The sequence below is a fragment of the Rana temporaria genome, chromosome 12 (assembly GCF_905171775.1).
Source record: "Rana temporaria chromosome 12, aRanTem1.1, whole genome shotgun sequence".
NCBI classification, from domain to species: Eukaryota; Metazoa; Chordata; class Amphibia; order Anura; family Ranidae; genus Rana; species Rana temporaria.
Window position 1 is genome coordinate 136,699,873 of NC_053500.1, and position 26,510 is coordinate 136,726,382.

Consider the following 26,510-nt stretch of genomic DNA (forward strand, 5'->3'; position numbering starts at 1 on the left):
ATCAAGCTGGTATGTTGTGGCAGATGAGGTAGGTACAGACATGTAGGTGAGCAGTGGAGTATGTCCAGGTAAGTGGGTGGCAGTTTAAGTAGGATCAGGTAGGTAAGATAGGGCAGGTGAGTGGCCTCTGGAATAAAATGAGGGAAGCAGTTGGAGTAGATTGGGCAGTAAGATCAGACGGGTGTGTGGCAGTTGAAAAAGGGTGAAGCAGGTCCATGGAGGGGCAAGGCGGTAGGTGGCATTTGGGAGTAGGATCGGGCAGGTAGGTGACGGTGGGATTATTAGGATCGGGTAGGTAGGTAGCAGTTGTAGTGGGATTAGGTAGGTAAGTGGCATTTGGAGTAGGATCGGGTAGGTGGGTGTCGGTCAGGTAGGTAGGTGTCGGAGAAGAATCGGGCAGGTAGGTGTCGGTCAGGTAGGTAGGTGTCGGAGAAGAATCGGGCAGGTAGGTGTCGGTCAGGTAGGTGGGTGTCGGAGATAAATCGGGCAGGTAAGTCTCGGTGCCCGCTGAGTGTTGCTCCCCCTCCTCGCTCTGTGATTGGCCGGGCAGGTAGGTGGGTGTCGGTCAGGTAGGTAGGGATCGGAGATGAATCGGGCAGGTAGGTCTCGGTGCCCGCTGAGTGTTGCTCCCCCTCCTCGCTCTGTGATTGGCCGGGCAGGTAGGTGGGTGTCGGTCAGGTAGGTGGGTGTCGGAGATGAATCGGGCAGGTAGGTGGGTGTCAGATGAATCGGTCAGGTAGGTGGGTGTCGGTCAGGTAGGTAGGGATCAGAGATGAATCGGGCAGGTAGGTGTCGGTGCCCGCTGAGTGTTGCTCCCCCTCCTCGCTCTGTGATTGGCCGGGCGGGGGAGTATAGGGAGGACTCGCTCCGCTCCCTCCCTCTCAGTCTGGGTTGAGCTGCGGAGAGTGAAGGGACTTGTGTGGATCGGGAGAGATCGGAGCGGAGAGATCATGGAGGACTTGTGAGCCGGTCCCCTCCCCTCCTCCCCCCCGGACATGTCCGGGTCTCTGTGCCGGAGCCTCTACTCCTTCTCCGGGGAGAACCACCAGCAGGGGCTGAAGTTCGAGGCGGGAGAGGTGATCAGTGTGCTGCAGGTGTCGGATGGAGGATGGTGGGAAGGAGAGAAGGACGGGCTCCGGGGATGGTTCCCTGCTAGCTATGTACAGATCCTGGAGGTAAGGAGACTCACCTGGGGGGTCTATTGTCCTTCCAGGGGGTTCCTGGAGTTCTGCTGTCAGGTGGGTTCCTGGTGTCAGATGGGCTCCTGGTGTCAGATGGGGTTCCTGGTGTCAGATGGGGTTCCTGGTGTCAGATGGAGTTCCTGGTGTCAGATGGGGTTCCTGGTGTCAGATGGGGTTCCTGGTGTCAGATGGGGTTCCTGGTGTCAGATGGGGTTCCTGGTGTCAGATGGGGTTCCTGGTGTCAGAGATGGGTTTCTGGGTTCCTGGTGTCAGATGGGCTCCTGGTGTCAGATGGGCTCCTGGTGTCAGAGATGGGTTTATGGGCTTCTGGTGTCAGATGGGCTCCTGGTGTCAGAGATGGATTTATGGGCTCCTGGTGTCAGATGGGCTCCTGGTGTCAGAGATGGGTTTATGGGCTCCTGGTGTCAGAGATGGGTTTATGGGCTCCTGGTGTCAGATGGGTTTCCTGGTGTCAGATGGGTTTCCTGGTGTCAGATGGGTTTCCTGGTGTCAGATGGGTTTCCTGGTGTCAGATGGGTTTCCTGGTGTCAGATGGGTTTCCTGGTGTCAGATGGGTTTCCTGGTGTCAGATGGGTTTCCTGGTGTCAGATGGGTTTCCTGGTGTCAGATGGGGTTCCTGGTGTCAGATGGGGTTCCTGGTGTCAGATGGGTTTCCTGGTGTCAGATGGGGTTCCTGGTGTCAGATGGGGTTCCTGGTGTCAGATGGGGTTCCTGGTGTCAGATGGGGTTCCTGGTGTCAGATGGGCTCCTGGTGTCAGATGGGCTCCTGGTGTCAGAGATGGGTTTATGGGCTCCTGGTGTCAGGTGGGTTTCCTGGTGTCAGGTGGGTTTCCTGGTGTCAGGTGGGTTTCCTGGTGTCAGGTGGGTTTCCTGGTGTCAGGTGGGTTTCCTGGTGTCAGGTGGGTTTCCTGGTGTCAGATGGGTTTCCTGGTGTCAGATGGGTTTCCTGGTGTCAGATGGGTTTCCTGGTGTCAGATGGGTTTCCTGGTGTCAGATGGGTTTCCTGGTGTCAGGGATGGGTTTCTGGGTTTCCTGGTGTCAGGGATGGGTTTCTGGGTTTCCTGGTGTCAGGGATGGGTTTCTGGGTTTCCTGGTGTCAGGGATGGGTTTCTGGGTTCCTGGTGTCAGGGATGGGTTTCTGGGTTCCTGGTGTCAGGGATGGGTGTTCTGGTGTCGGATGGGTTCATGGGTGTTTTGGTGCCTGCAATGGGTGAGGTGTCTTCTGATTGGGACGGACAGGCAGGGAGGACTGGTGAACTACAAATCCCAGCATGTCTGCGACACCACTCCAGGGATAGAGGGTTGTGTGTAGATAGATCTGTCTGTAAAGCATGGAGATGAGCGACATGTAAATGTATAGAACTTCGAATCCAGATCTTCTTCATCGGGGTTCTGTAGAACGATTCCTCCAGAGGTCCCCTGAGCTGACTGACCTCCTAACTGATGGAGATGCACAGTTCTGGAACCAATGCCACTCAGAAGAGCCAGAGGTGTGACACCAATGGTCTTTTTTTTTTTTTAGGTTTCTGTCAAGGTGGCATTCTGGCCACCACTGTAGGGTGGTATTCTTCCTACTGACTACCATGAATGTAAAGGGCATTCTTCCCATTGACCACCAGGGTCATTCTACCTACTGGCCTCTAATATAAGGAGCATGCCACCTACTGGCCACCAATGTAAGGAGCGTTCCTCTCGCTGGCCACCAATGTAAGGGACATTCTTCCCACTGATCACCAATGTAAGGAACATTCTTCTCACTGATCACCAATGTAAGGGACATTCTTCTCACTGATCACCAATGTAAGGAACATTCTTCCCACTGATCACCAATGTAAGGAACATTCTTCCCACTGATCACCAATGTAAGGAACATTCTTCTCACTGATCACCAATGTAAGGGACATTCTTCCCACTGATCACCAATGTAAGGAACATTCTTCCCACTGATCACCAATGTAAGGGACATTCTTCTCACTGATCACCAATGTAAGGGACATTCTTCCCACTGATCACCAATGTAAGGAGCATTCTTCTCACTGATCACCAATGTAAGGGACATTCTTCCCATTGACCACCAGGGTCATTCCACCTACTGGCCTCTAATATAAGGAGCATGCCACCTACTGGCCACCAATGTATGGAGCGTTCCTCTCGCTGGCCACCAATGTAAGGGACATTCTTCTCACTGATCACCAATGTAAGGAGCATTCTTCCCACTGATCACCAATGTAAGGGACATTCTTTCCACTGATCACCAATGTAAGGAACATTCTTCCCACTGATCACCAATGTAAGGAACATTCTTCCCACTGATCACCAATGTAAGGAACATTCTTCCCACTGATCACCAATGTAAGGAACATTCTTCTCACTGATCACCAATGTAAGGAACATTCTTCTCACTGATCACCAATGTAAGGAGCATTCTTCCCACTGATCACCAATGTAAGGGACATTCTTCCCACTGATCACCAATGTAAGGAACATTCTTCTCACTGATCACCAATGTAAGGGACATTCTTCCCACTGATCACCAATGTAAGGAACATTCTTCTCACTGATCACCAATGTAAGGGACATTCTTCCCACTGATCACCAATGTAAGGAACATTCTTCTCACTGATCACCAATGTAAGGGACATTCTTCTTCCCACTGATCACCAATGTAAGGGACATTCTTCTCACTGATCACCAATGTAAGGGACATTCTTCCCACTGATCACCAATGTAAGGAACATTCTTCTCACTGATCACCAATGTAAGGGACATTCTTCTTCCCACTGATCACCAATGTAAGGAACATTCTTCTCACTGATCACCAATGTAAGGGACATTCTTCTCACTGATCACCAATGTAAGGGGACATTCTTCTCACTGATCACCAATGTAAGGGACATTCTTCCCACTGATCACCAATGTAAGGAACATTCTTCCCACTGATCACCAATGTAAGGAACATTCTTCCCACTGATCACCAATATAAGGAACATTCTTCTCACTGATCACCAATGTAAGGGACATTCTTCTCACTGATCACCAATGTAAGGGACATTCTTCTCACTGATCACCAATGTAAGGGACATTCTTCTCACTGATCACCAATGTAAGGAACATTCTTCCCACTGATCACCAATGTAAGGAACATTCTTCCCACTGATCACCAATGTAAGGGACATTCTTCCCACTGATCACCAATGTAAGGAACATTCTTCTCACTGATCACCAATACATTTTTAGAAGTGGTTCCCCTAGACCTAAAAATTATTTTGAGGGTTCTTTTGGGGTAAAAGGTTCCTCTCTTATCTATTCTATCTATCTATGTATCTATCTATCTATGTATCTATCTATCTATCTATGTATCTATCTATCTATCTATGTATCTATCTCTCTCTCTCTATCTTTCTTGACCTGGGTAGTAAGCAGTTAATGGTAGCGTGCCGCGCCCCGGTTTTGTGTGAACTTCTCCCCTCTGTACATTGTGGGATGTCTCATCTGACAGATGTCTCCTCGCCTCGCTCTCGTGTTTTGGGATCTCAGGCTCTCTCTCTGGCTCCAGCAGAAGAAGAATTCTTCATGTTTTCTTCTCTCTCTCGTCGCTTCTTATGTCATTTATCCCTCTGGTGTGACTTCCTTGGGGTAGGTTTGTCACTCGCGGTCGGATAGAACTTCCTCTATGAACCCGACTGAACAGTCCCTGAGTGCGGTCAGATCTTCAAGCCAACCACACCAAGGACTTCCAGAGAATGATCGCCCTTCCTACAAGGGTTTCAGTATGACTGTCCCCGCTGTAACCCTTTATGGTGCAGAGAAACCATAGAAATTACAGGAATGATGTCATTTAAAGTTTATGAGCATGTAAAGGCAGGCGTCCCAATACTTTTGGTAATATAGTGTATGTGTATGTGAGATGGGGACCTTAGATTGTAAGCTCCCGAGAGCAAGGACTGGTGTGAATGTACAGCATGTAAATTGGCGCTATATAAATACCTGAAATAAATAAATAAGGTTTATGACCATCAGAGGCTCTCCTTATCACACACACAGATCTCCCCAGAGTGTCACATCTGGGGCTCCATCCTCTAGAAGTCAGAGGACCCCCCCCCCCCTTCTGATATCTTCCAGTCTGTAGGGTAGATGTAGTGCAGAGTGTCCACCAGGGGGCGCTGACAGGGATCTACGGAACAGAACACCAATAGAAACAAGTTGCACAATAAATGATAAATACATATTCTGATGTAGCAGGACAAAGTGACCAGATCAAGTCCCATCTTCACATATCCAGAGTCTCACTTCTTTAGCTGAACAATGTTGAATTGAGCAAGTACGATAAAATAAAAAAATCTTAACGACAATATAAAGAACATGTAAGGGGAAAAATAAAAATATTTTTTTTTGGTATAAAGTCCTCATCACAATCTTTAGGTTTATGGTTTAGATCAGGAGATCTTAATTTTTGTACAATGATAGACCCCCCCCCCCAGTGGATGCCCAATGTGTCCCGCCCCCCATGGATGCTCAATGTGTTCCCCCCCCCCCCCCAGTGGATGCCCAATGTGTCCCCCCCCCCCCCCCCAGTGGATGCCCAATGTGTCCCCCCCCCCCCCCCCCCATACCCCTTTCACCAGGCAGTCCTCATCCTCCCCACTTGTATTGGTAGGGACGAGGAGGGCCCCACGCGGTGTCCGTAGCGTGGTTTTGGTTTTATTTACATACGGATAAGAAGGCGGCCGCTGGAAGAAAAACATAAAGATATTTGTATCATATTTTATTTATATTACCCGCAAATCACAAATAAACAACTAAGGGGAGCTTTTCTCTTGTGCAATCAGAAGATGGGAAGGAGCTCCAGATATTGACACAACACGTCTATTTTGGCACTTTGATTTCACATTCAGCAATGCAGAAGCTTTAGAGATGCCGTCCATTACCACGTTATTTGGTTCTTGTACCCCCTAAGGATACCAGATACAAGAACCCTCTTCTAGATGCTGTCTGAAATAAGTTTTGCCATTTTTTTTTTTAAATGCCACCACAAAATACTGTATGTAGAAGGCCGGTAGACGACCTCTAGAAGGCTGGTAGAAGACATTTAGAAGGTCGGTAGAGGATCTCTAGAAGACCAGTAGAAGGCCAGTTGGAGACCTGTAGAAGATATGTTAAATGCCACCATAATATACTGTCTCTCGAAGGCCGGTAGAGGGTCTCTCGAAGGCCGGTAGAGGGTCTCTCGAAGGCCGGTAGAGGGTCTCTCGAAGGCCGGTAGAGGGTCTCTCGAGGATCTCTCGAAGGCCAGTTGGAGACCTGTTAAATGCCACCATAATGTACTGTATTTAGAAGGCCGGTAGGGGGTCTCTAGAAGGCCGGTAGGGGGTCTCTAGAAGGCCGGTAGAGGATCTCTAGAAGGCCAGTTGGAGACCTGTAGAAGATATGTTAAATGCCACCATAATATACTGTATTTAGAAGGCTGGTGGAGGATCTCTAGAAGGCTGGTGGAGGATCTCTAGAAGGCTGGTGGAGGATCTCTAGAAGGCTGGTGGAGGATCTCTAGAAGGCTGGTGGAGGATCTCTAGAAGGCTGGTGGAGGATCTCTAGAAGGCTGGTGGAGGATCTCTAGAAGGCTGGTGGAGGATCTCTAGAAGGCTGGTGGAGGATCTCTAGAAGGCTGGTGGAGGATCTCTAGAAGGCTGGTGGAGGATCTCTAGAAGGCTGGTGGAGGATCTCTAGAAGGCTGGTGGAGGATCTCTAGAAGGCTGGTGGAGGATCTCTAGGATGCTGGTGGAGGATCTCTAGAAGGCTGGTAGAAGACCTTTAGCAGGTCGGTAGAGGATCTTTAGAAGGCCAGTAGAAGACCTCTAGAAGGCCAGTTGGAGACCTGTAGAAGATATGTTAAATGCCACCATAATATACTGTATGTAGGAGGCCTCTAGAAGGCCGGTCGGAGACCTGTAGAAGGCCGGTAGAAGATATGTTAAATATATGTAGAAGACCTATAAAATACACTATATTGCCAAAAGTATTGGGACACCTGCCTTTACACGCACTTGAACTTTAATGGCATCCCAGTCTTAGTCTGTAGGGTTCAATATTGAGTTGGCCCACCCTTTGCAGCTTTACCAGCTTCCACTCTTCTGGGAAGGCTGTCCACAATGTTTAGGAGTGTGTCTATGGGAATGTTTGCTCGTTCTTTCAGAAGCGCATTTGTGAGGTCAGGCACTGATGTTGGACGAGAAGGCCTGGCTCGCAGACTCTGCTGTAATTCTTCCCAAAGGTGTTCTATCGGGTTGAGGTCATGTAAAGGCAGGCGTCCCAATACTTTTGGTAATATATATGTTGAAGGCTGGTAGAAGACCTGTAGAAGATGTATTGAATATATGTAGAAGACATGTGCAGAGGTCAGTGCGGTCTCAACCCCCATGTTGAGTCCCTCTTACAGAACAAGATTGTGAAATAAACTGCAGATATTCCACAACTTCACCCACTTCCACAACTTCCCCGAACTTTCTTCTCGTTTCTTCTCTCCCTCCGCCCACCGTTTCTCTGATTCTCCCTCTTTAACTCCCGCCAATATATCAAATTCAGATCTGTGTTATTGGCAGGACCAACTACATACTAGCATTGCCAAAGCAATTGGGGTGTTGTGGGATGGATGAGGGGGTGGAAGGAATAAGTTGTAGGACTTTTTTTGGGGGGTAGGGGATATGAAGTGTGTCCTGTAGCGTTATCGGGTTAACCACTTCAGCCCCGGACCATTTGGCTGGCCAAAGACCAGAGCACTTTTTTGCGATTCGGCGCTGCGTTGCTTTAACTGACAATTGCGCGGTCGTGCGACGTGGCTCCCAAACAAAATTGACGTCCTTTTTTCCCCACAAATAGTTTTCTTTAGGTGGTATTTGATCACCTCTGCGGTTTTTATGTTTTGTGCTATAAACAAAAGAAATAGCGACAATTTTGGGAAAAAAAGCAATATTTTTACTACCGTATTTATCGGGGTATTGCGCGCTCCGGTGTATAGCGTGCACCCCTAAAGTGGACCCGCATTCCTGTGGAAAAAAGATTTTTGTACTTAGTTTTGGTGTCTTGCGCGGCGTCCATCGGCGGCCTCGTCGGGTCCTGCGTCCGTCTGCGGCTTCGGGTGTCCCCTTCGTCGGGTCCGGCGTCCTTCTGCGGCGTCCTTGTTTCCCGCGCCGAGTTTGAATACTGTGCCGGCATATACCGTGTGTGTGTGTGTGTGTGTGTGTGTGTGTGTGTGTGTGTGTGTGTGTGTGTGTGTGTGTGTGTGTGTATATATGTATATATATATATATATATATATATATATATATATATATATATATATATATATATATATATATATATATATATATATATATATATATATATATATATATATATATATATATATATATATATATATATATATATATATATATATGTATATATATATATATATAAAATCGCAATAAGCGTTTGATTGGTTTGCGCAAAAGTTATAGCGTCTACAAAATAGGGGATAGTTTTATGGCATTTTTAAAATTTTTTAAAAAAATGTTTTACTAGAAATGTCGGCGATCATCTTTTTTTTTTTTTTTTTGTATTATTATCGTGACTGCGACATTATGGCGGACACATCAGACACTTTTGGTGTTATTTAGGGACCATTCACATTTATGCAGCGATCAGTGCTATAAAAATGCACTGATTACAGTGTAAATGACACTAGCAGTGAAGGGGTTAACCACTAGGTGGCTAGGAAGGGGTTAAGTGTGTGTTAGGGGGCATGGCTACACATCAGAATTTTCTATTTATGTGTGTGTGTGTGTGTGTGTGTGTGTGTGTGTGTGTGTATAAATTCCGACGGACAAAATTCCCACACATGCTCGGAAACAGATCGACACATGCTCAGAAGCATAGAACTTCATTTTCTCGGCTTGTCGTAGTGTTTTACGTCACCGCGTTCTTGGCAGTCGAAAGTTCACCGAACTGAGCAGAATTCCGTTGGAAAAAACATCCAACTTTTTTCCGACGGAAATTCTGCTTGTGCGTACGGGGGATAAGTCCTGGTGCTGAGGAGGACTCTAGAGCTGCAGCCAGTTTTGTTGATGTAGATGTCGAAGAGGCTTGGACTTTGGTTGTTGCCCTATCCAGCGCTGCAGGCCTGCCGGAAGTGCGCCGTTCTTTTTCCGCTCACCTTCACACCGCAGCTGTTCTCTGTATATGAGCGCTTGGTGACATCATATGTTTTCCCTTCTATTCCACTCTCCTTTTTCTCTTGCTGCTCTCCTCCCTTTTTTTTTTTTTTTTTTTTTTTTTTTTAATTCTTTCACACTCTCTCGTTGCACGCTCTCTCGCTCTCTCTCGTTGCACGCTCTCTCTTGTTGCACGCTCTCTCTCTCTTGTTGCACGCTCTCTCTCTCTTGTTGCACGCGCTCTCGTTGCACGCGCGCTCTCGCGCTCTCTTGTTGCGCTCTCTCTCTCTCTCCCTCTCTCTCGCTCGCGCTCTCGTTGCACGCTCTCTCATGCACTCTCGCTCTCTTTGCGCACGCGCTCTCTCTCTCGTTGCAGGCTCTCTCTCTCGTGGCGCGCGCGCTCTCTCTCTCGTTGCGCGCGATCTCTCTTGGCGCGCGCGCGCGCTCTCTCTGCTCTCTCTGCTCTTTCTTGCTCTCTTGCTGGTCTCGTTTTTCTCAATATCCCCCCCCTCTTCTTAATCTTTCTCTGTCTCCTCTCCACCTAGATCTCTTCTCTTCCCCTCTCTGCAGTGGTTTCTCGTTGCATGCGCTCTCTCTCGTTGCTCTCGCTCTCTCACGCGCTCTCGCTCTCTCTCGTTGCACACGCTCTCTCTCGTTGCACGCTCTCCCTTTCTCTCTTGTTGCACGCTTTCTCTCTTGTTGCACGCTTTCTCTCTTGTTGCACGCTTTCTCTCTTGTTGCACGCTTTCTCTCTCGTTGCACGCTCTCTCTCGTTGCGCCCGCGCTCTCTCTCTCGTTGTGCACGCTCTCTCTCTCTCTCTCTCTCTCTCTCGTTGAGCACGCTCTCACTCTCTCTCGTTGCGCGCGCTCTCACTCGCTCTCTTTCTTGCGCTCTTGCTCTCTTGCTGGTCTCGTTTTTCTCAATATCCCCCCCCCCCTCTTCTTAATCTTTCTCTGTCTCCTCTCCACCTAGATCTCTTCTCTTCCCCTCTCTGCAGTGGTTTGGTGTGCAGTCTCTCAGAACACGCCATTGTTGGGTCGGGTCTGGTGACAGGATGCCGCCCTGAGCTGTAGCGTTGCTGTGTAATTGTCTATTATAATGGGGGAAGACCGAGAAGGATGGCGGAGATGAATCGGGGCATTGTGCCCGGTGATTTGTCCCAGCACAGCTGTGTGACAACAATGGGCACCAGGGAGAGTACTGCGGGTCAGGCGCGCCCATCTCTGCCAGCATTGTCACCTGACACAGGACGCTGCTCCAGCTCTGACCTCCTATGGCCTTCCACTTTATACAGCAAATATCCATAGAGCCATGCTGTACATTCAGAGGCACTGGGGATCTGTGTTGGAGAATTGTGCCCTGTAGATCCGGTTGGGTATATTCTACATGCAATGTCTGATCTGTGCAATCACCGATGGACATCTTTCTGACAAACGTGATACATAGACAGACAAAGCTACTGATTTTCCACTGCTGGTTACTCGGCAATGAAAATATACATTAAAAGCAATTAAAATCGGCTTCAGGAAAAAAGCCTAAAAATACCTCCTTTTATTAGGATGGAGTTCACCCCGGATGTCCAAGGATTAACGTATTATTCGCCGCCCCCCCACCATATAAAACACTCACCTTCCCAGCTTGGTGACACTTTATTGATGAAGTTTATAGCCAGTGACTCTGTGCCATAACCCAACAGCAGGTGTCAAGTGTGATGATTATTAATTGCGCTGTACAGGACAGAGCCGCCGTGTATAATAAATTGTATTTATTGCCCCGTAAATCCTCAGAGATGACGGAGGACAATCCCGCCCGGATTAGATCTGCGGTAAAAATATCTTTATACGGTTAATTAGAACTCGCTTGGTGTCTCTTTTAATTTTGTTGAGAGGCCCCATTGTGCCCCGAGTCCTTCACTTCCTCCTCCATATGCCCACCAATGGACAGAATCGGGGCCGGCCCTATGATGGGACCGGGTGGTACCAGGCAGCACTTTTAGGGGGGCAGCATACTGATGCCCGCCAGCCCGTTCCGCCACCCAAATAAAATTGATGTCCTTTTTTTCCCACAAATAGAGCTTTCTTTTGGTAATATTTGATTACCTCTGCAGTTTTTATTTTTTGTGCTATAAATATATATATTTTTTTACTTTTTGCTATAATAAATATCCCCAAAATTTAGAAAAATAAACTATTTTCTTCAGTTTAGGCCAATATGTATTCTTCTTCTACATATTTTTGGTACCAAAAAAAAAAAAAAAACCCACAATTAGCGTACATTGATTACTTTGCGCAAAATGCCGCCAGCAATTCACAGGTCCCTTTATACTCCTGGATACATGTATAGAGCCATGGCAGGTCCTTTTATACGCCTATATGCATGTATAGAGCCATGACAGGCCCTCTTTATACATCTATAGAGCCATGACAGGCCCTCGTTATACATCTATAGAGCCATGACAGGCCCTCGTTATACATCTATAGAGCCATGACAGGTCCTCGTTATACTCCTTTATACATGTAAAGAGCCATGTCAAGTACTCTTTATATACTCCTATATACATTTATAGAGCCATGACAGGTCCTCTTGATATTCATTTACATGTAAAGAGTAATGACAGGTCATCTATATACATGTATAGAGCCATGACAGGTCCTTTTTATACTCCTATACATGTATAGAGCCATGTCAAGTACTCTTTTTATACTCCTATATACATTTATAGAGCCATGACAGGTCCTCTTGATATTCCTATACATGTAAAGAGTAATGACAGGTCCTCTATATACATGTATAGAGCCATGACAGGTCCTCTTTTTATACTCCTTTATACATGTATAGAGCCATGACAGGTCCCCTTTAGTTATCATGATATAAAATAATGAATGTGGGGGCCTTTTGGTTGGCGTGATTTTTTTCTGGGGAGGGGGGGGGCAACGTTTCATTCTTGGTCCCAGGCAGCACAATGTCTTGGGCCGGCACTGGACATAATCCATTAGATTGGAAGATCTCAGGGGCCCATTGCACGCTGGGTGCTATGATTTTTTTTTTTTTTTCAGCAGGAACATGGTGGTACCCAGTTCTGACACCTCCAGCACTGAATGTGTGTACTGGCAAGAGGTGCTTGGGCAGGCTGGGGGGTCTATTGATGCTGAAGAATCCCCTGTTACTGGGTCTAGTGTTGCTGGGGAGGATCTGCTGTTGTGTCTACTGATGCTTGCCGCTGGCGATCTATTGTTACCGACGGGGACAACTTTAGCTGGATTGGTTCTATTGTTGCTGGGAATCTATATTTGCTAGAGTGGGTCTATTGTTGCTGCTGGGGGTATGTTGCTGCTGACTGATCTATTGTTGCTGGGGGGGGGTCTTTTGTTGCTGGGGGAACGAATGTTCCTGGGATGGTTTGTTGCTGGGGAGGATTTATTGTCACTGCTTTTACCAGGGGTTCTCAAACTATGGCCCTCCCAGTTGTTCAGGAACTACAATTCCCATCATGCCTAGTCATGTCTGTGAATGTCAGAGTTTTACAATGCCTCATGGGACTTGTAGTTTCGCAACAGCTGGAGGGCCGTAGTTTGAAGTTCCCTGGCATATACTATAATGTTTGTTGGTGATCTGTTGTTGCCGGGGGGGGGGGGGATATATTTTGTCGTTGGGGAGGATCTATTGTCATTGGTGATAATATATTGCTGGTGGTGGGTGGGGGCTGTTGATTGTATTATTAATAAATGCCATAGAAGTTTCTTAATGCAACAAGATGATGCTAAATATTTTTTAACCTCTTGAATCTCGCTCCTTTGGGGTGAGCTTGCAGAGCAGGCCTTTTCACTTGAATGGGTCATGTTCCGTGGACCCTGCAAGCTCCAAAAGTGACTGGGGTATAATTAGTTCCACGGCTGGTGGCAGCTTGTGTACACCCTTGCAGCTAAAGGGGGTGGTGGTTAAGGGGGGCGGTAATCGCGTGGCTCAGCCGTGGGGTTTTACTGCCCCCCAACAAGCCAGAAACCGCTATATGTTGCCATGTATAGGCTGCTCTTAGGGCACAGCACTTCATGGCTCGAAAGGGAACTTGCATATGAAGGAAATTAAAATCTGGTACAGCAAAGGGTGCGTGCTCTACTCCAAATTGGGGTAATGTGCTCACCCTTTGCTGTATGATTGTAGTCGCCAGTCATACAGCAAAGGGTGAGCACGCTACGCCAGTCATACAGCAAAGGGTGAGCACGCTACGCCAGTCATACAGCAAAGGGTGAGCACGCTACTCCAATCATACAGCAAAGGGTGAGCACGCTACTCCAATCATACCGCAAAGGGTGAGCACGCTACTCCAATCATACCGCAAAGGTTGAGCACGCTACTCCAATCATACCGCAAAGGGTGAGCACGCTACTCCAATCATACCGCAAAGGGTGAGCACGCTACTCCAATCATACCGCAAAGGGTGAGCACGCTACTCCAATCATACCGCAAAGGGTGAGCACGCTACTCCAATCATCCCGCAAAGGGTGAGCACGCTACTCCAATCATCCCGCAAAGGGTGAGCACGCTACTCCAATCAAGGGCCTTCTATAGAAATAGTTCTAAGAATTGTTTCTATGTAACACTATTTTATTTTGTTGACGTAATCTTAGCCAACGTGGTTTGAGGTTTCCATTTAATCAGGGCTATAAATAAATTGTGTAATAAACAATACTGGAAGCAGATCATCGCAGACCGCGCGCGGTACATTTTCTGATAACTTTTCCATTGTACGCCACAATGTCATCCCATAATGCAATGCAGACTGTCCAGTGACCTGTGAGGTTCCCATATCACATCATGAGGGGTGAAGGGGGTTTTTGATGCCCAATACAATTTGTCTGTCTCATGATTGGGGAACACGGGGGATCTTCAGGGGCAGTCCCAGAGCTCCTGCACCTCAGGGGTTTGACCTGTACATATCATTGCCTGCTGACAGGTTCACTTTATTTCTTTGAATCTGATTTCCAGCCCAAACAGAGCCTCCCTTGTTATCTGGCTGAAGGATGTCCGGCATCATCTAGCACTTTTCAACCCCGGCCGACATCTTGGGCCCCACCCCTTTCATGAAGTGGTTTTAGAAACGCCCCCTCCTCAAGACTAACATCCATCCATAAGGGCATTTTGGTATTTACAGAACTCCTCCCACTGATGCCACGGGGCTGAAGAATTGAGATTTTAATATTTGCATAACTCCTCCCACTGCTTGCATCCGGACTGAGTATCCTGCTGGCCCCTCCCAGTCACAGAACTCCTCCCACTGCTTGATTCAGGGCTGAAGATTTAGCATTGTAATATTTGCATAACCCCTCCCACTGCATCAGGACTGAGTATCCTGCTGGCCCCCTCCCAGTCACAGAACTCCTCCCACTGCTTGCAACAGGGCTAAAGGTTCAGCATTGTAATATTTGCATAACTCCTCCCACTGCTTGTGACAGGGCTGAAGATTCAGCATTTTAATATTTGCATAACTCCTCCCACTGCTTGTGACAGGGCTGAAGATTCAGCATTTTAATATTTGCATAACTCCTCCCACTGCTTGCATCCGGACTGAGTATCCTGCTGGCCCCTCCCAGTCACAGAACTCCTCCCACTGCTTGATTCAGGGCTGAAGATTTAGCATTGTAATATTTGCATAACCCCTCCCACTGCATCAGGACTGAGTATGCTGATGGCCCCCTCCCAGTCACAGAACTCCTCCCACTGCTTGCAAGAGGCTAAAGGTTCAGCATTGTAATATTTGCATAACTCCTCCCACTGCTTGTGACAGGGCTGAAGATTCAGCATTTTAATATTTGCATAACTCCTCCCACTGCTTGCATCCGGACTGAGTATCCTGCTGGCCCCTCCCAGTCACATAACTCCCCCCCCACTGCTTGCATCAGGACTGAGTACCCCGCTGGCCCCTCCCAGTCACAGAACTCCTCCCACTGCTTGCAACAGGGCTGAAGATTCAGCGTTTTAATATTTGCATCCACTGCTTGACTCTGGATTGACAGGGCTGAAGATTCAGTATTTTAATACTTGCAGAACTCCTCCCATTGCTTGCATCAGGACTGAGAGTACCCCGACGGCCCCTCCCACCAGTCATGATCTGCCTGCATTGCACAGAGGAGCACAGAGGCCCAACGATGACATCAGAGACTAAAACAAGGTCTAAAACTTTTATTTGCATATTGATGAGGGGAGAGGGAGGAGCCAGTGAAGGCAAGCTATATAAATGGATAAAACTTCAGCTAGCGACGTTCCGATCTCGGCGGGGTTCCTCGGATTGCGTACGGAGTTTCTGGAGAGCGAAGGGGGATCTGTGACTCATCGCCCGTGTTGTTTTATTTCATAAATAGTGAATCACCTTCATGTAACATTCCGTCATCCTCTGCTTTGGTGCTCGCTGTTCCTCCTGTATCCAGAAATCGCAGACCGGCGGTAATTCCCGCATCTCATCGGGAGGCAAAAAAATCGTGTTCTGGTGACTTATTGATATTTATATTTTCTTTCTAATCCTCCTGTGAGAACACGACGAGGAAAGAAATAAAATCCCCCGAAAGATGAGCGCTATTTACACCGGACGCAGATTCACCATCTTAGACGGAAACCTCCATCTTTTTATAGATGAGTGAGAACCGCCAGTAAGATGTGAATTGTGTCCTTGGGGTGTCCCTGTCCTTTAAATCCTATTTCTGTGTATTGTAGAAATTAAATAAAAGATTCTCTTTCCCTTTTCCCTTTTTTTTTTTTTGTTCTCCCTTTCTTCTTTTTTTTTCTATTCTTTTTCTTTCTCTTTCGCTTTCTTATTTTCTTTCTCTCCTTTTTTTTTTTTTTTTTTTTTTTTTTTTTTCTTTTTTTTGTTTTTTTTTTTTTTTTTTTTTTTTTGTTTCTTTCTTTCTTGGGGGTGGGGTCAGTCACGCCCTGTGACCTTTGACCTCCGGGTGAGGTCCCTGTTCTAATTCCTGAGTCCTAGCCATATTCTTCAATGGGAAACCCTAACCCATTCTCTTACCCTTTTCTCTTTCCCTCCTTTTTGTTTTTCTCTTTCCCTCCTTTTTGTTTTTCTCTTTCCCTCCTTTTTGTTTTTCTCTTTCCCTCCTTTTTGTTTTTCTCTTTCCCTCCTTTTTGTTTTTCTCTTTCCCTCCTTTTTGTTTTTCTCTTTTGCTCTTTTTGTTTTTCTCTTTTGCTCTTTTTGTTTTTCTCTTTTGCTCTTTTTGTTTTTCTCTTTTGCTCTTTTTGTTTTTCTCTTTCCCTTCTTTTTGCTTTTCTCTTTCCCTCCTTTTTTTGCTTTTCTCTTTCCCTCCTTTTTTTGCTTTTCTCTTTCCCTCCTTTTTTTGCTTTTCTCTTTCTCGGGGGTTACCTTGCGGGCGCGCTCCCGAGTCCCTTATTCGGAGTCCATAGCCGACGAGTACACGACTCGGGCCCGGCACCCTCGTCATTGGATTTGATTGGCAACAGCGCGAGCCAATGGCAGCGCTGCTATCGATCTATCCTATTGAAGAGCTGAGAAACCCGGGCAAAGGCAGAGCACATTTACGACGCAGGACTTTCCAGGGCTCAGTTAAGAAAAATGAGGGGGCTGGAGGGGGGCGGTGATCGTCAGATGTTTTTTCACCTTAATGGTGCGGTGTGGTCTCTTGACCGTCCTGCAGGAGGATAAAGCTGCTGAACCGTCATGGCCGCCCTCACTCGCACCGGACGACAGGATTCGCAATCTCTTTTTGCGCGCAGAGAATACGCATTGGATGTCTCCGCCCAGAACTCTTTGTGACCCTCCTGAACTCTATCGAAGTTGTCCCCAGACGGTAGAAATATCTGGCTCGGCGGACGGCTGCTGAGTGTGATTTATATGGAAGGCGAATCGGAAGGAGAGATGGAGATTTATTACTGCTCTCAGAAGTCGGCAAATGTCTGTGTATCTTCTCACGCCTCGTCACGGCATATTGGAAGACGTCTGTTAACGCTGCAAACCACTACAGGAGCAATTCCAATGTGCTGTGCCTGTTATAAGGGAATCCCGCCATCCCTACTGTGGGCTCCTTGGATTCTATGCCTTTTGTGCCCATTATAAGGGGTTCCCACCATCCCTACTATAGGCTCCTTGGATTATACGCCTTCTGTACCCATTATATGGAGTTCACACCATCCCTACTATAGGCTCCTTGGATTATACGCCTTCTGTGCTCATTATGAGGGGTTCCCACCATCCCTACTATGGGCTCCTTGGTCTATAAGCCTTCTGTGCCCATTATGAGGGGTTCCCACCATTCCTACTATGGATTCCTTGGTCTCTATGCCCATTATGAGGGGTTCCCACCATCCCTACTTTGGGCTCCTTGGTCTACCATCCCTACTATGGGTTCCTTGGTCTATACGCCTTCTGTGCCCATTATGAGGGATTCCAACCATGCCTACTATGGGCTCCTTTAGTCTATATGCCGTCTGTGCCCATTTTAAAGGTGTTCTCACCATCCCTACTATGGGCTCCTTGGTCTATACGCCTTCTGTGACCATTATGAGGGGTCCCCACCATCCCTACTATGGGATCCCTGGATTATACGCCTTCTGTGACCATTATGAGGGGTTCCCACCATCCCTACTATGGGCTCTGTAACGGTCACCACCGTTTACGATATTCCATTCCATCGCCCCACGACAGCTTATCCGACAATCCAGCCGACAGGACCCATTCCATTTCCCAGAATGAACGAGACACACACAGCTCTGTTCTCTGGTTCCAAAATTAATGACTGACTGCTTTAATGGTAAACTTGGCTCTTTATATACAGTACAAGCATGTTACAATTAATCACAGGGACAAAGACACCCTCCACTCACACATACACCTTCAGATGGGCTAATTACTAATCGTTATCCAGACAGCCTGGCTCCGCATAATAAGCTATTCACCTGCATAATACACATTCCTATGTCGGACGTTTGGGCACCGGTCTGACATAATTAACATGACCTAATTACTACAGTTGACAAGTACATTCCACACAAAACAGTGTCAGTAGCATACACAATGAAATATCTTAGAGCAGACCTAATTAGCACAATGGAATGTCTTTCAGAAGCCAGACACCTCAAAGTTAGACATCTGACCTTTACAGACTTAATTAGTACAATAGACACAAAGCAGTATTAGCATCACACAATGAAATATCTAGGAGCAGACTCAATTAACACCTCAAAAACATGTGTCCCCACATTGAATGAAAACACTCCATTGACCTGTTGGAGTCAGACTTTAACAACTTGTAATATTCCAACATATCCTGCAAAACATGAATTATCAGTAATGTCCCATCTCATGTAATTTATGATTATCATTTCTCAGTCATCCTGTGCCCAAAAGGGGCACAGGATGACCTAGACCCAAGATTTATTAGTGACGCTGGCACAGGAGTACCCCACATCCTTCAAAGGTCTCTGGGTGTCACGGGCCATTCCGTTGCGGGCTCCTTGGATCATACGCCTTCTGTGCCCATTATGAGGGATTCCCACCATCCCTACTACGGGCTCCTTAGATTATACGCCTTCTATGCCCAATACGAGGGGTACCCACCACCCCTACTATGGGTTCTGTGGTCTATACACCACCTATGCCAATTATAAAGATTATATAATTTTTCTATTTGTAGCGGTTAAATGATGACAGTGAAAGGTGCCTGTGGGGATCACATGACGTCTGAGTCGTACTTGCCTTGGCACGTCACGTGATGCCCTCTGTGTCGCAGGATTCGCTGTCTTCTCTGTGATCTGATCAAAGCGCCTTCCACCATTTATGAGGATAAAGCAGCCAGAGGATCATTTCTGATAAGACGATCTCTGCTGGAAATTGAAATCTTACTAATTACACTCGTGTTTAATCCTTGGGGGGAGAAGAGGAGGGGGAAGGGGGGGGTGATGTAACATGAATGTGGCTTCTACTCATTAATATTCAGCAGAGATTTGGATTGGCTGTGATGTCATCAGAGTGATGTCTGGAAATGACTCTTCGCTTCATCTTCTCCCCGGAGAGATCCGCACTGAGAACGCACATTGTACTTTGGTGGTTTTCATTCCTTGGCAACTCTGATCTCCGTCAGAGACCTCCTAATCTTTCCTGCATCCATTTGTAGATACTGAGATTTTCACCCGGCATGCAGGACAGGAGAAGTGGTACTGTGCAGAATCCATACATACAGAATAAGAACAGATACCGAGAATTACACCTGACATACAGGACAGGAGAAGTAGTACTGTGCAGAGTCCATACATACAGAATAAGGACAGATACTGAGAATTACACCCGACATACAGGACGAGGGAAGTAGTACTGTGCAGAGTCCATACAATCAGAATAAGAACAGTACTACTTCTCTTGTCCTGGGTGTAATTCTCGGTATCTGTCCTTATTCTGTATCTATGGACTCTGCACAGTACTACTTCTCGTGTCCTGTATGTCGGGTGTAATTCTCGGTATCTGTTCTTATTCTGTATGTATGGGCTCTGCACAGTACTACTTCTCGTGTCCTGTATGTCGGGTGTAATTCTCGGTATCTGTTCTTATTCTGTATGTATGGGCTCTGCACAGTACTACTTCTCCTGTCCTGTATGTCGGGTGTAATTCTCGGTATCTGTTATTCTGTATGTATGGCCTCTGCACAGTACTACTTCTCTTGTCCTGTATGTCGGGTGTAATTCTCGGTATCTGTCCTTATTCTGTATGTATGGACTCTACACAGTACTACTTCTCTTGTCCTGTATGCCGGGTGCAATTCTCGGTATCTGTTCTTAGTCTGTATGTATGGACTCTGCACAGTACTACTTCTCTTGTCCTGTATGTCGGGTTTAATTCTCGGTATCTCTTCTTATTCTGTATGTATGGACTCTACACAGTACTACTTCTCTTGTCCTGCATGCCGGGTGCAATTCTCGGTATCTGTTCTTATTCTGTATCTATGGACTCTGCACAGTACTACTTCTCTTGTCCTGGTAGTACTGTGCAGAGTCCATACATACAGAATAAGAACAGATACTGAGAATTACACCCAACATACAGGACAAGAGAAGTGGCACTGTGCAGAGTCCATACATACAGAATAACAGATACCAAGAATTACACCCGGCCTACAGGACATGAGAAGTAGTACTGTGCAGAATCCATACATATAGAATAAGAACAGATACCGAGAATTACACACAGGGCAAGAGAAGTAGTACTGTGTTCTTATTCTGTATGTATGGACTCTGCACAGTACTACTTCTCCTGCCCTGTGTGTAATTCTCTGTATCTGTTCTTATTCTATATGTATGGATTCTGCACAGTACTACTTCTCGTGTCCTGAGGGCCGGGGTGTAATTCTTGGTATCTGTTATTCTGTATGTATGGGCTCTGCACAGTGCCACTTCTCTTGTCCTATATGTTGGGTGTTATTCTCAGTATCTGTTCTTATTCTGTATGTATGGACTCTGCACAGTACTACCAGGACAAGAGAAGTAGTACTGTGCAGAGTCCATACATACAGGATAAGAAGAAATACTGAGAATTACACCCAACATATAGGACAAGGGAAGTGGTACTGTGCAGAGTCCATAGATGCAGAATAAGGACAGATACCGAGAATTATACCCGGCATACAGGACAAGAGAAGTAGTACTGTGCAGAGTCCATACATACAGAATAAGAAGAGATACTGAGAATTGCATACAGGACAGAAGTAGTACTGTGCAGAGTCCATACATACAGAATAAGAAGAGATACTGAGAATTGCATACAGGACAGAAGTAGTACTGTGCAGAGTCCATACATACAGAATAAGAAGAGATACTGAGAATTGCAGGCAGTGTAGGATTGGTTCTCTCTCGTTCCTCTCCTCCGGTACAGATGCCGTTCGGTGATTTTCCTGGCAGTCTCTCTCTCTCTCCCCCGCAGGCTGTATGACATGCACAGCCTTCACATGATGTGGGAATAATAAACACACGCTACAATAATAATGATGATACAATCGCTTGGTGACTGGGAGATGGAAATGGTATCTCTGTCCAATACCTCGCCACCCTGTATGTGTGCGACATTCGGGGGAGGCGCTGAGTAAGCGACATTCAACAGATGGAAACCCTAAGCGCTTCATCATGCAAATCTGCATTGCACTGCGTCGTATGTCCATTATGTTGCGATGCGTTGCAATTAAGTGGGGCTAAAACGGGCGCTTAACGCAACATGCCCGAGCGCATGAAAATGCGTGCCTGGCAGTGTGAAACAATTGCCTTGGCGCCGACTCCTGCTGGCCCTTTTAGGGGTTATGAAAGACAGTAGGCGGAGTTCCTGATCACGTGACTGCTGTGATTGGCTGTTACAGGGGCAGAGATGGACTGGCCATTGGGACCACAGGGAGTTTCCCGGTGGGCCGATAGCTCAGTGGGCCGTCTTTAGTGACCGCAGACTGCTGCCCCCCTCCGCTCCTTTGTCTCCCGCTCTCCCCAGTGCTCACCTGGGGGGGAAACAATGAAGCAGGGGGGATGACAGAGGAGCATGGGGGGAGGGAACTGACAGCTGACTCAACAGCTATGGCCTGGGAGTTTCTTACTTCTGCCTAATCTTGTCCCATAAGGGGGGGGCACCAAACTGATTCTTTGCCCCGGGTGAAATAATGTCTAGCTTCCACACTGGTACTGCCTATAAGAGTACCAGTACCAGCCGTTCTACTCTAATAAAGTAGCACAGCTAGTGGCTAGAGAAGGAGAGGGGGCTTAGGTGGCCGGGGTGGTCGCAGGAGTTGTCCGGCCGCCATGGGAGAGACCTGTCAAAGTGGGCCAGTCTGAATGAAGTCCAGGGCCAAATTTCTGTCACAGTCCATCCCTGTACAGGGGGTCACGGGATTGGGAGCCCCCGCTCAAATGTGAACTGTAATCGGGAGTTGTCACTGAGTGTTAGTGATTGCGCTCTAAGCTCAAAAAGAGTGAAGCTGGCTGACGCATATATGCGTACCACTGAAAGTAGGGCCCCACCCACCATGCTGATTCATACTCGTGTTACCAGAGCAGGAAAAGCTTTATAAAATCCTGTTTTTTCACCTTATTTCATCCACATCCTTTGTTCCGTCCCAGTGCGGCTGATCTCTTGAAGCTCAAAAAAGAGCGAAGCTGACTGACGCATATAAGCGTACCGCCGACAATCGTGCCCCACCACCATGCTGTTGCATATGCGTGTTATGCCAACAGGTAAAGTTTTGCAAAATACTCTTTTCACATATATATATATATATATATATATATATATATATATATATATATATATATATATATATATATATATATATATATATATATATATATATTTTAATCCTTTTGTTCCATCCTACTGCTGCTGATGTTTTGCAGCCACTTCCCATCTACATGCACTCAATGGTATTTCTCAACGTAATGTGTGTGTTGAAATTAGGGTTGTCCCGATACTCGGTATCGGTCCCGATACTGGTATTTGCGGGAGTACTCGTACTCCCGCAAATACCCCCGATACTGAAATAGAATACTCCTCCCCCCCCCCCCCCCCCTGCCGCTACAAACCCGTCGCCGCAAAGCCGCCGCCGTTAATCAGCGTGCGGGGGATAATATTACAGCTTTCGTTTGAATAGCTGTATCCCCGCCGCGTATAGACACTCCCCCTTGCGCGGGATTGGACGGATGATCTGTCCAATCCCGAGCAAGGGGGAGTGTCTATACGCTGCGGGCATACAGCTATTCAAACTAAAGCTGTAATGTTCCCCGCACGCTGATTAACGGCGGCACGTGCGGCATCATCAAGGTATGTAGGACATGGCTGCAATATGTGGGGGGACATGGCTGTAATATGTGGGGGGGACATGGCTGCAATATGTGGGGGGACATGGCTGCATTTGGGGACACATTTAAAAAAAGTATCGGTACTTGTACTCAGTCCTAAAAAAGTGGTATCGGGACAACCCTAGTTGAAATGGCACATTATCCATCGGATGGGGGACACCCCTGGAACGCATTTGGGAGGCAGGGCCCCCTCTTTTTTTTTTTTTTTTTTTTTTTTTTTTCTTTTTCTTACCCTACACGAGACACACCTTAATGCATAGGATGCATTAAGGTGAAAAAAAAAAAAACTTTTTAATGTAATTTTCCATTTGGAAAAGGTAGAATGGAGAGCTGGCGAAACGCGTAAGTGGCTGTATTTTGTATTGCATAAAGTAATACATTTGTTCAGAAGATCGAGCTGCCAGCTGTCCATTCTACCTTTCCAGATTGAAAATGACATTTATAGACGTCGGCGATTGGGTGCTAATTTCCAGCGACCCCCGAACGTAGAAGGAATAGGAGATATTTTACCGACGCTCACACACAGAAGTGGAGTTGCGGGGTGTAACGCGACGAGCTCTGGCACTCCTTTTACTAATTGAATTGCTAATTACAATCCTCCACCCTATAAAAAGAAAAAAAAAAAAACGTTTGACAACTACAAATTGGCCTGCGATCGGGGCGTTCTCGCCTGCGGCTGGCGGGTGACAGACGAGCAGCAGATTTGTGTTGTTTTGGGTTAGGAAGTGTCGTTCTGGGAGGTTGGAGGGTGAAGCGGCGGGATGATTCGGGGGAGAGTTTGGCTGCGCTCAGTGAACACGTCAGCCCAGCGAGGGCTCTACATGGGAAAATGTGTTCCGAGGCGGACAGGCCTGGCTCTGGGGAGCGCGGCGTTGGGGCGAGCCAAATTCTTCGCTGGAATGGAATGAGATCATATTGGCCTTGGGATGCAGAATGTGAGAACACGCAGCGCGGAATGCATGGAGATTGCTGTATATCGTGCCGCGTCAGCGTTGCCGTGCATTAATGCCGATTGTGCAATCTCCTTTTTACATTAGTGCGTTTTCCAAAGGCGCACGGTTTCCAGTGTGACTTTGGAGCGACTTTGATCTGACTTTACATCCTCTGGACCAAAGTAGTGCAGGAACCTTTTCTGAAGGCGCAGCGACTTCTATAGTGCCAGTAGGAACGACTCCCCTAGAAATACACTGCATTTCACATGGACCTGGATAGATAGATTGAGATAGGTGGGGCGTGTAATCCAGCATGGCAGGGTGTTGCGGGCAGTGACTCCAGGCTAAGGGATGCTGGGTTCGGGCAGCGGCTCTAGGCTAGCGGGGTTTGGGCAGCGGCTCTAGGCTAGCGGGTGCAGGGTTCAGGCAGCGGCTCTAGGCTAGCAGGTGCAGGGTTCAGGCAGTGGCTCCAGGCTAGTGGGTGCGGGGTCTAGGCAGCGGGTGCAGGGTCCAGGCAGCGTCTAGGCTAGCAGGTGCAGGGTTCGGGGCAGCGTCTCTAGGCTAGTGGGTGCGGGGTTCGGGGCAGCGTCTCTAGGCTAGCGGGTTCGGGCAGCGGCTCTAGGCTATCGGGTGTGGGGTTCAGGCAGCGGCTCTAGGCTATCGGGTGCGGGGTTCGGACAGCGGCTCTAGGCTAGCGGGTGCAGGGTTCAGGCAGTGGCTCCAGACTAATGGGAGCGGGATCCGGGCAGCGACTCCAGGCTAGTGGGTGCGGGGTCCAGGCAGCGTCTCTAGGCTAGCGGGTGCAGGGTCCGGGCAGCGTCTCTAGGCTAGCGGGGTCCGGGCAGCGTCTCTAGGCTAGCGGATGAGGGGTCCGTGCAGCAGCTCCAAGGTGGCAGGCTTCCTCTCTGGCTCCACATCAGGCGTCCAATAGGATTGCCTGACATTTTGGCCAATCGGGAAACGGGTCTCATACCCGTTCCTGATTGGCGGGGAGAAAATTTAGTGTGAAAATAGCGAAAATGTATTCGCTATCGTCGCACAATTGGAAGGGATCGGGACGCAGTGCTCTGCCTCTGGCTCTAATCATGTGCTTCAACCCCCCACCCCCATGGCATATTGCATCCTGAAATGGAGCATGGATAGGGAGGGCGGCGGTGGTGTTTCTCCTTGGGGGGGGGGGGGGGGGGGGGGGTCATACATTGTGGGGAGGAGCCGCCGGTCGAGGATCAGGGCCACTCTGTGCAAATTGAACTACACAGTGGAGGTAAGTATGACATGTTTGTTATAATCACTTTAATCATGGGGATCCATAGACTGGACGAAACGCGTTGGGTGGAGGCGGCCAGGATGGAGGCTGTTTCACTTTTCGCACACAGTTTTTTTGTAATGATGTGCAGCAAAGGACTTTTCTCTTTTTTAGTATTGGTATCCACAGAGCTGGGTCTGCGCTCCCCAGCGGTTTATCGCCCGCTGGAGCCTCCAGCAGCACCCGCAGTTCGGCATTGGTTCCCCTTAAGGTGTGGGTGCTCAAGGTTGGCCCTCCAGGTGTTGCAGAAGTCCCATGAGGCATTGCAGGGCTGATAGTTACAAGCATGACTCGCAGAGGCATGATGGGACTTGTAGTTCGGCCCCAGCTGGGGAACCACTGGTTGAGCACCCCTGCCGTAAGGGGATTATATAGTCCAATTTGTAACCCGTATGGTGGCCCTTAGGCTGCATTCACATCTGCGCGTTTCGGGAACGCTCCAAGAAATGCGTTAATGGCACCGCGAGCAAAATGTGTGTTTAACAGTTAACGCCACCAAACGAATGCTGCCAGCAAATGTGCGTTTTGTGGCCCGGCAAACGCGATAAAACGCGCACTTAGAAAAAACGCACCAGTCTGAGCTCCAAAAAAGGTGGCGCGTTTTGCGTAGAGCAAAACGTGAAGAGTGAACGGGACCTCAAGAAAATTGTACAACCAGATTGTAAAGTGAATGGGACTGGGGTGACATCTCAGTTTTTGGGACCCCCCCCCTCCTCTGGATTTCGGGGCGTCACTGGACCTATGTTAGTCGCCCTCCTCCTGATAGCTGCCTGCTCTCGGTATGGCGTCCCGGCCCACATTGAGGGATGTTCGGTCCTCCTGGCGCGCCGATGTTTGAACAGCGAATCAGACGTCGTGTTTGAGTTGGCAGCGCTCGGCGGCTGTTTGGATTTACATTTCCTGGTTCCTGGACCCTGTTAACCCCTTGTTTGCTGCTGTTTTGGGGGAGGAGGGGGAGGGGTGATTGCGTAATCCAGCCATAAAAAAAAAAAAATACAAACCGTGTCCTCATTATATCGAAACAGACGGAGCCAAAGCCGCAGCGGT

At 47.8% G+C, this 26,510-nt stretch overlaps 1 protein-coding gene across 2 annotated transcripts in view; it reads left to right on the top strand.

Annotated features, from left to right (window-relative positions):
* The first annotated feature begins 886 nt into the window (after window positions 1–886).
* GAS7 (growth arrest specific 7) overlaps window positions 887–26,510 on the top strand; it is a 180,679-nt gene continuing 155,055 nt past the window's right edge. For both annotated transcript variants that reach the window (XM_040330877.1, XM_040330878.1), the window contains exon 1: window positions 887–1,175. In XM_040330877.1, coding sequence (XP_040186811.1) covers window positions 996–1,175 — 180 coding nt within the window. In that variant the 5' untranslated portion in view covers window positions 887–995. The remainder of the gene's footprint in view (window positions 1,176–26,510) is intronic.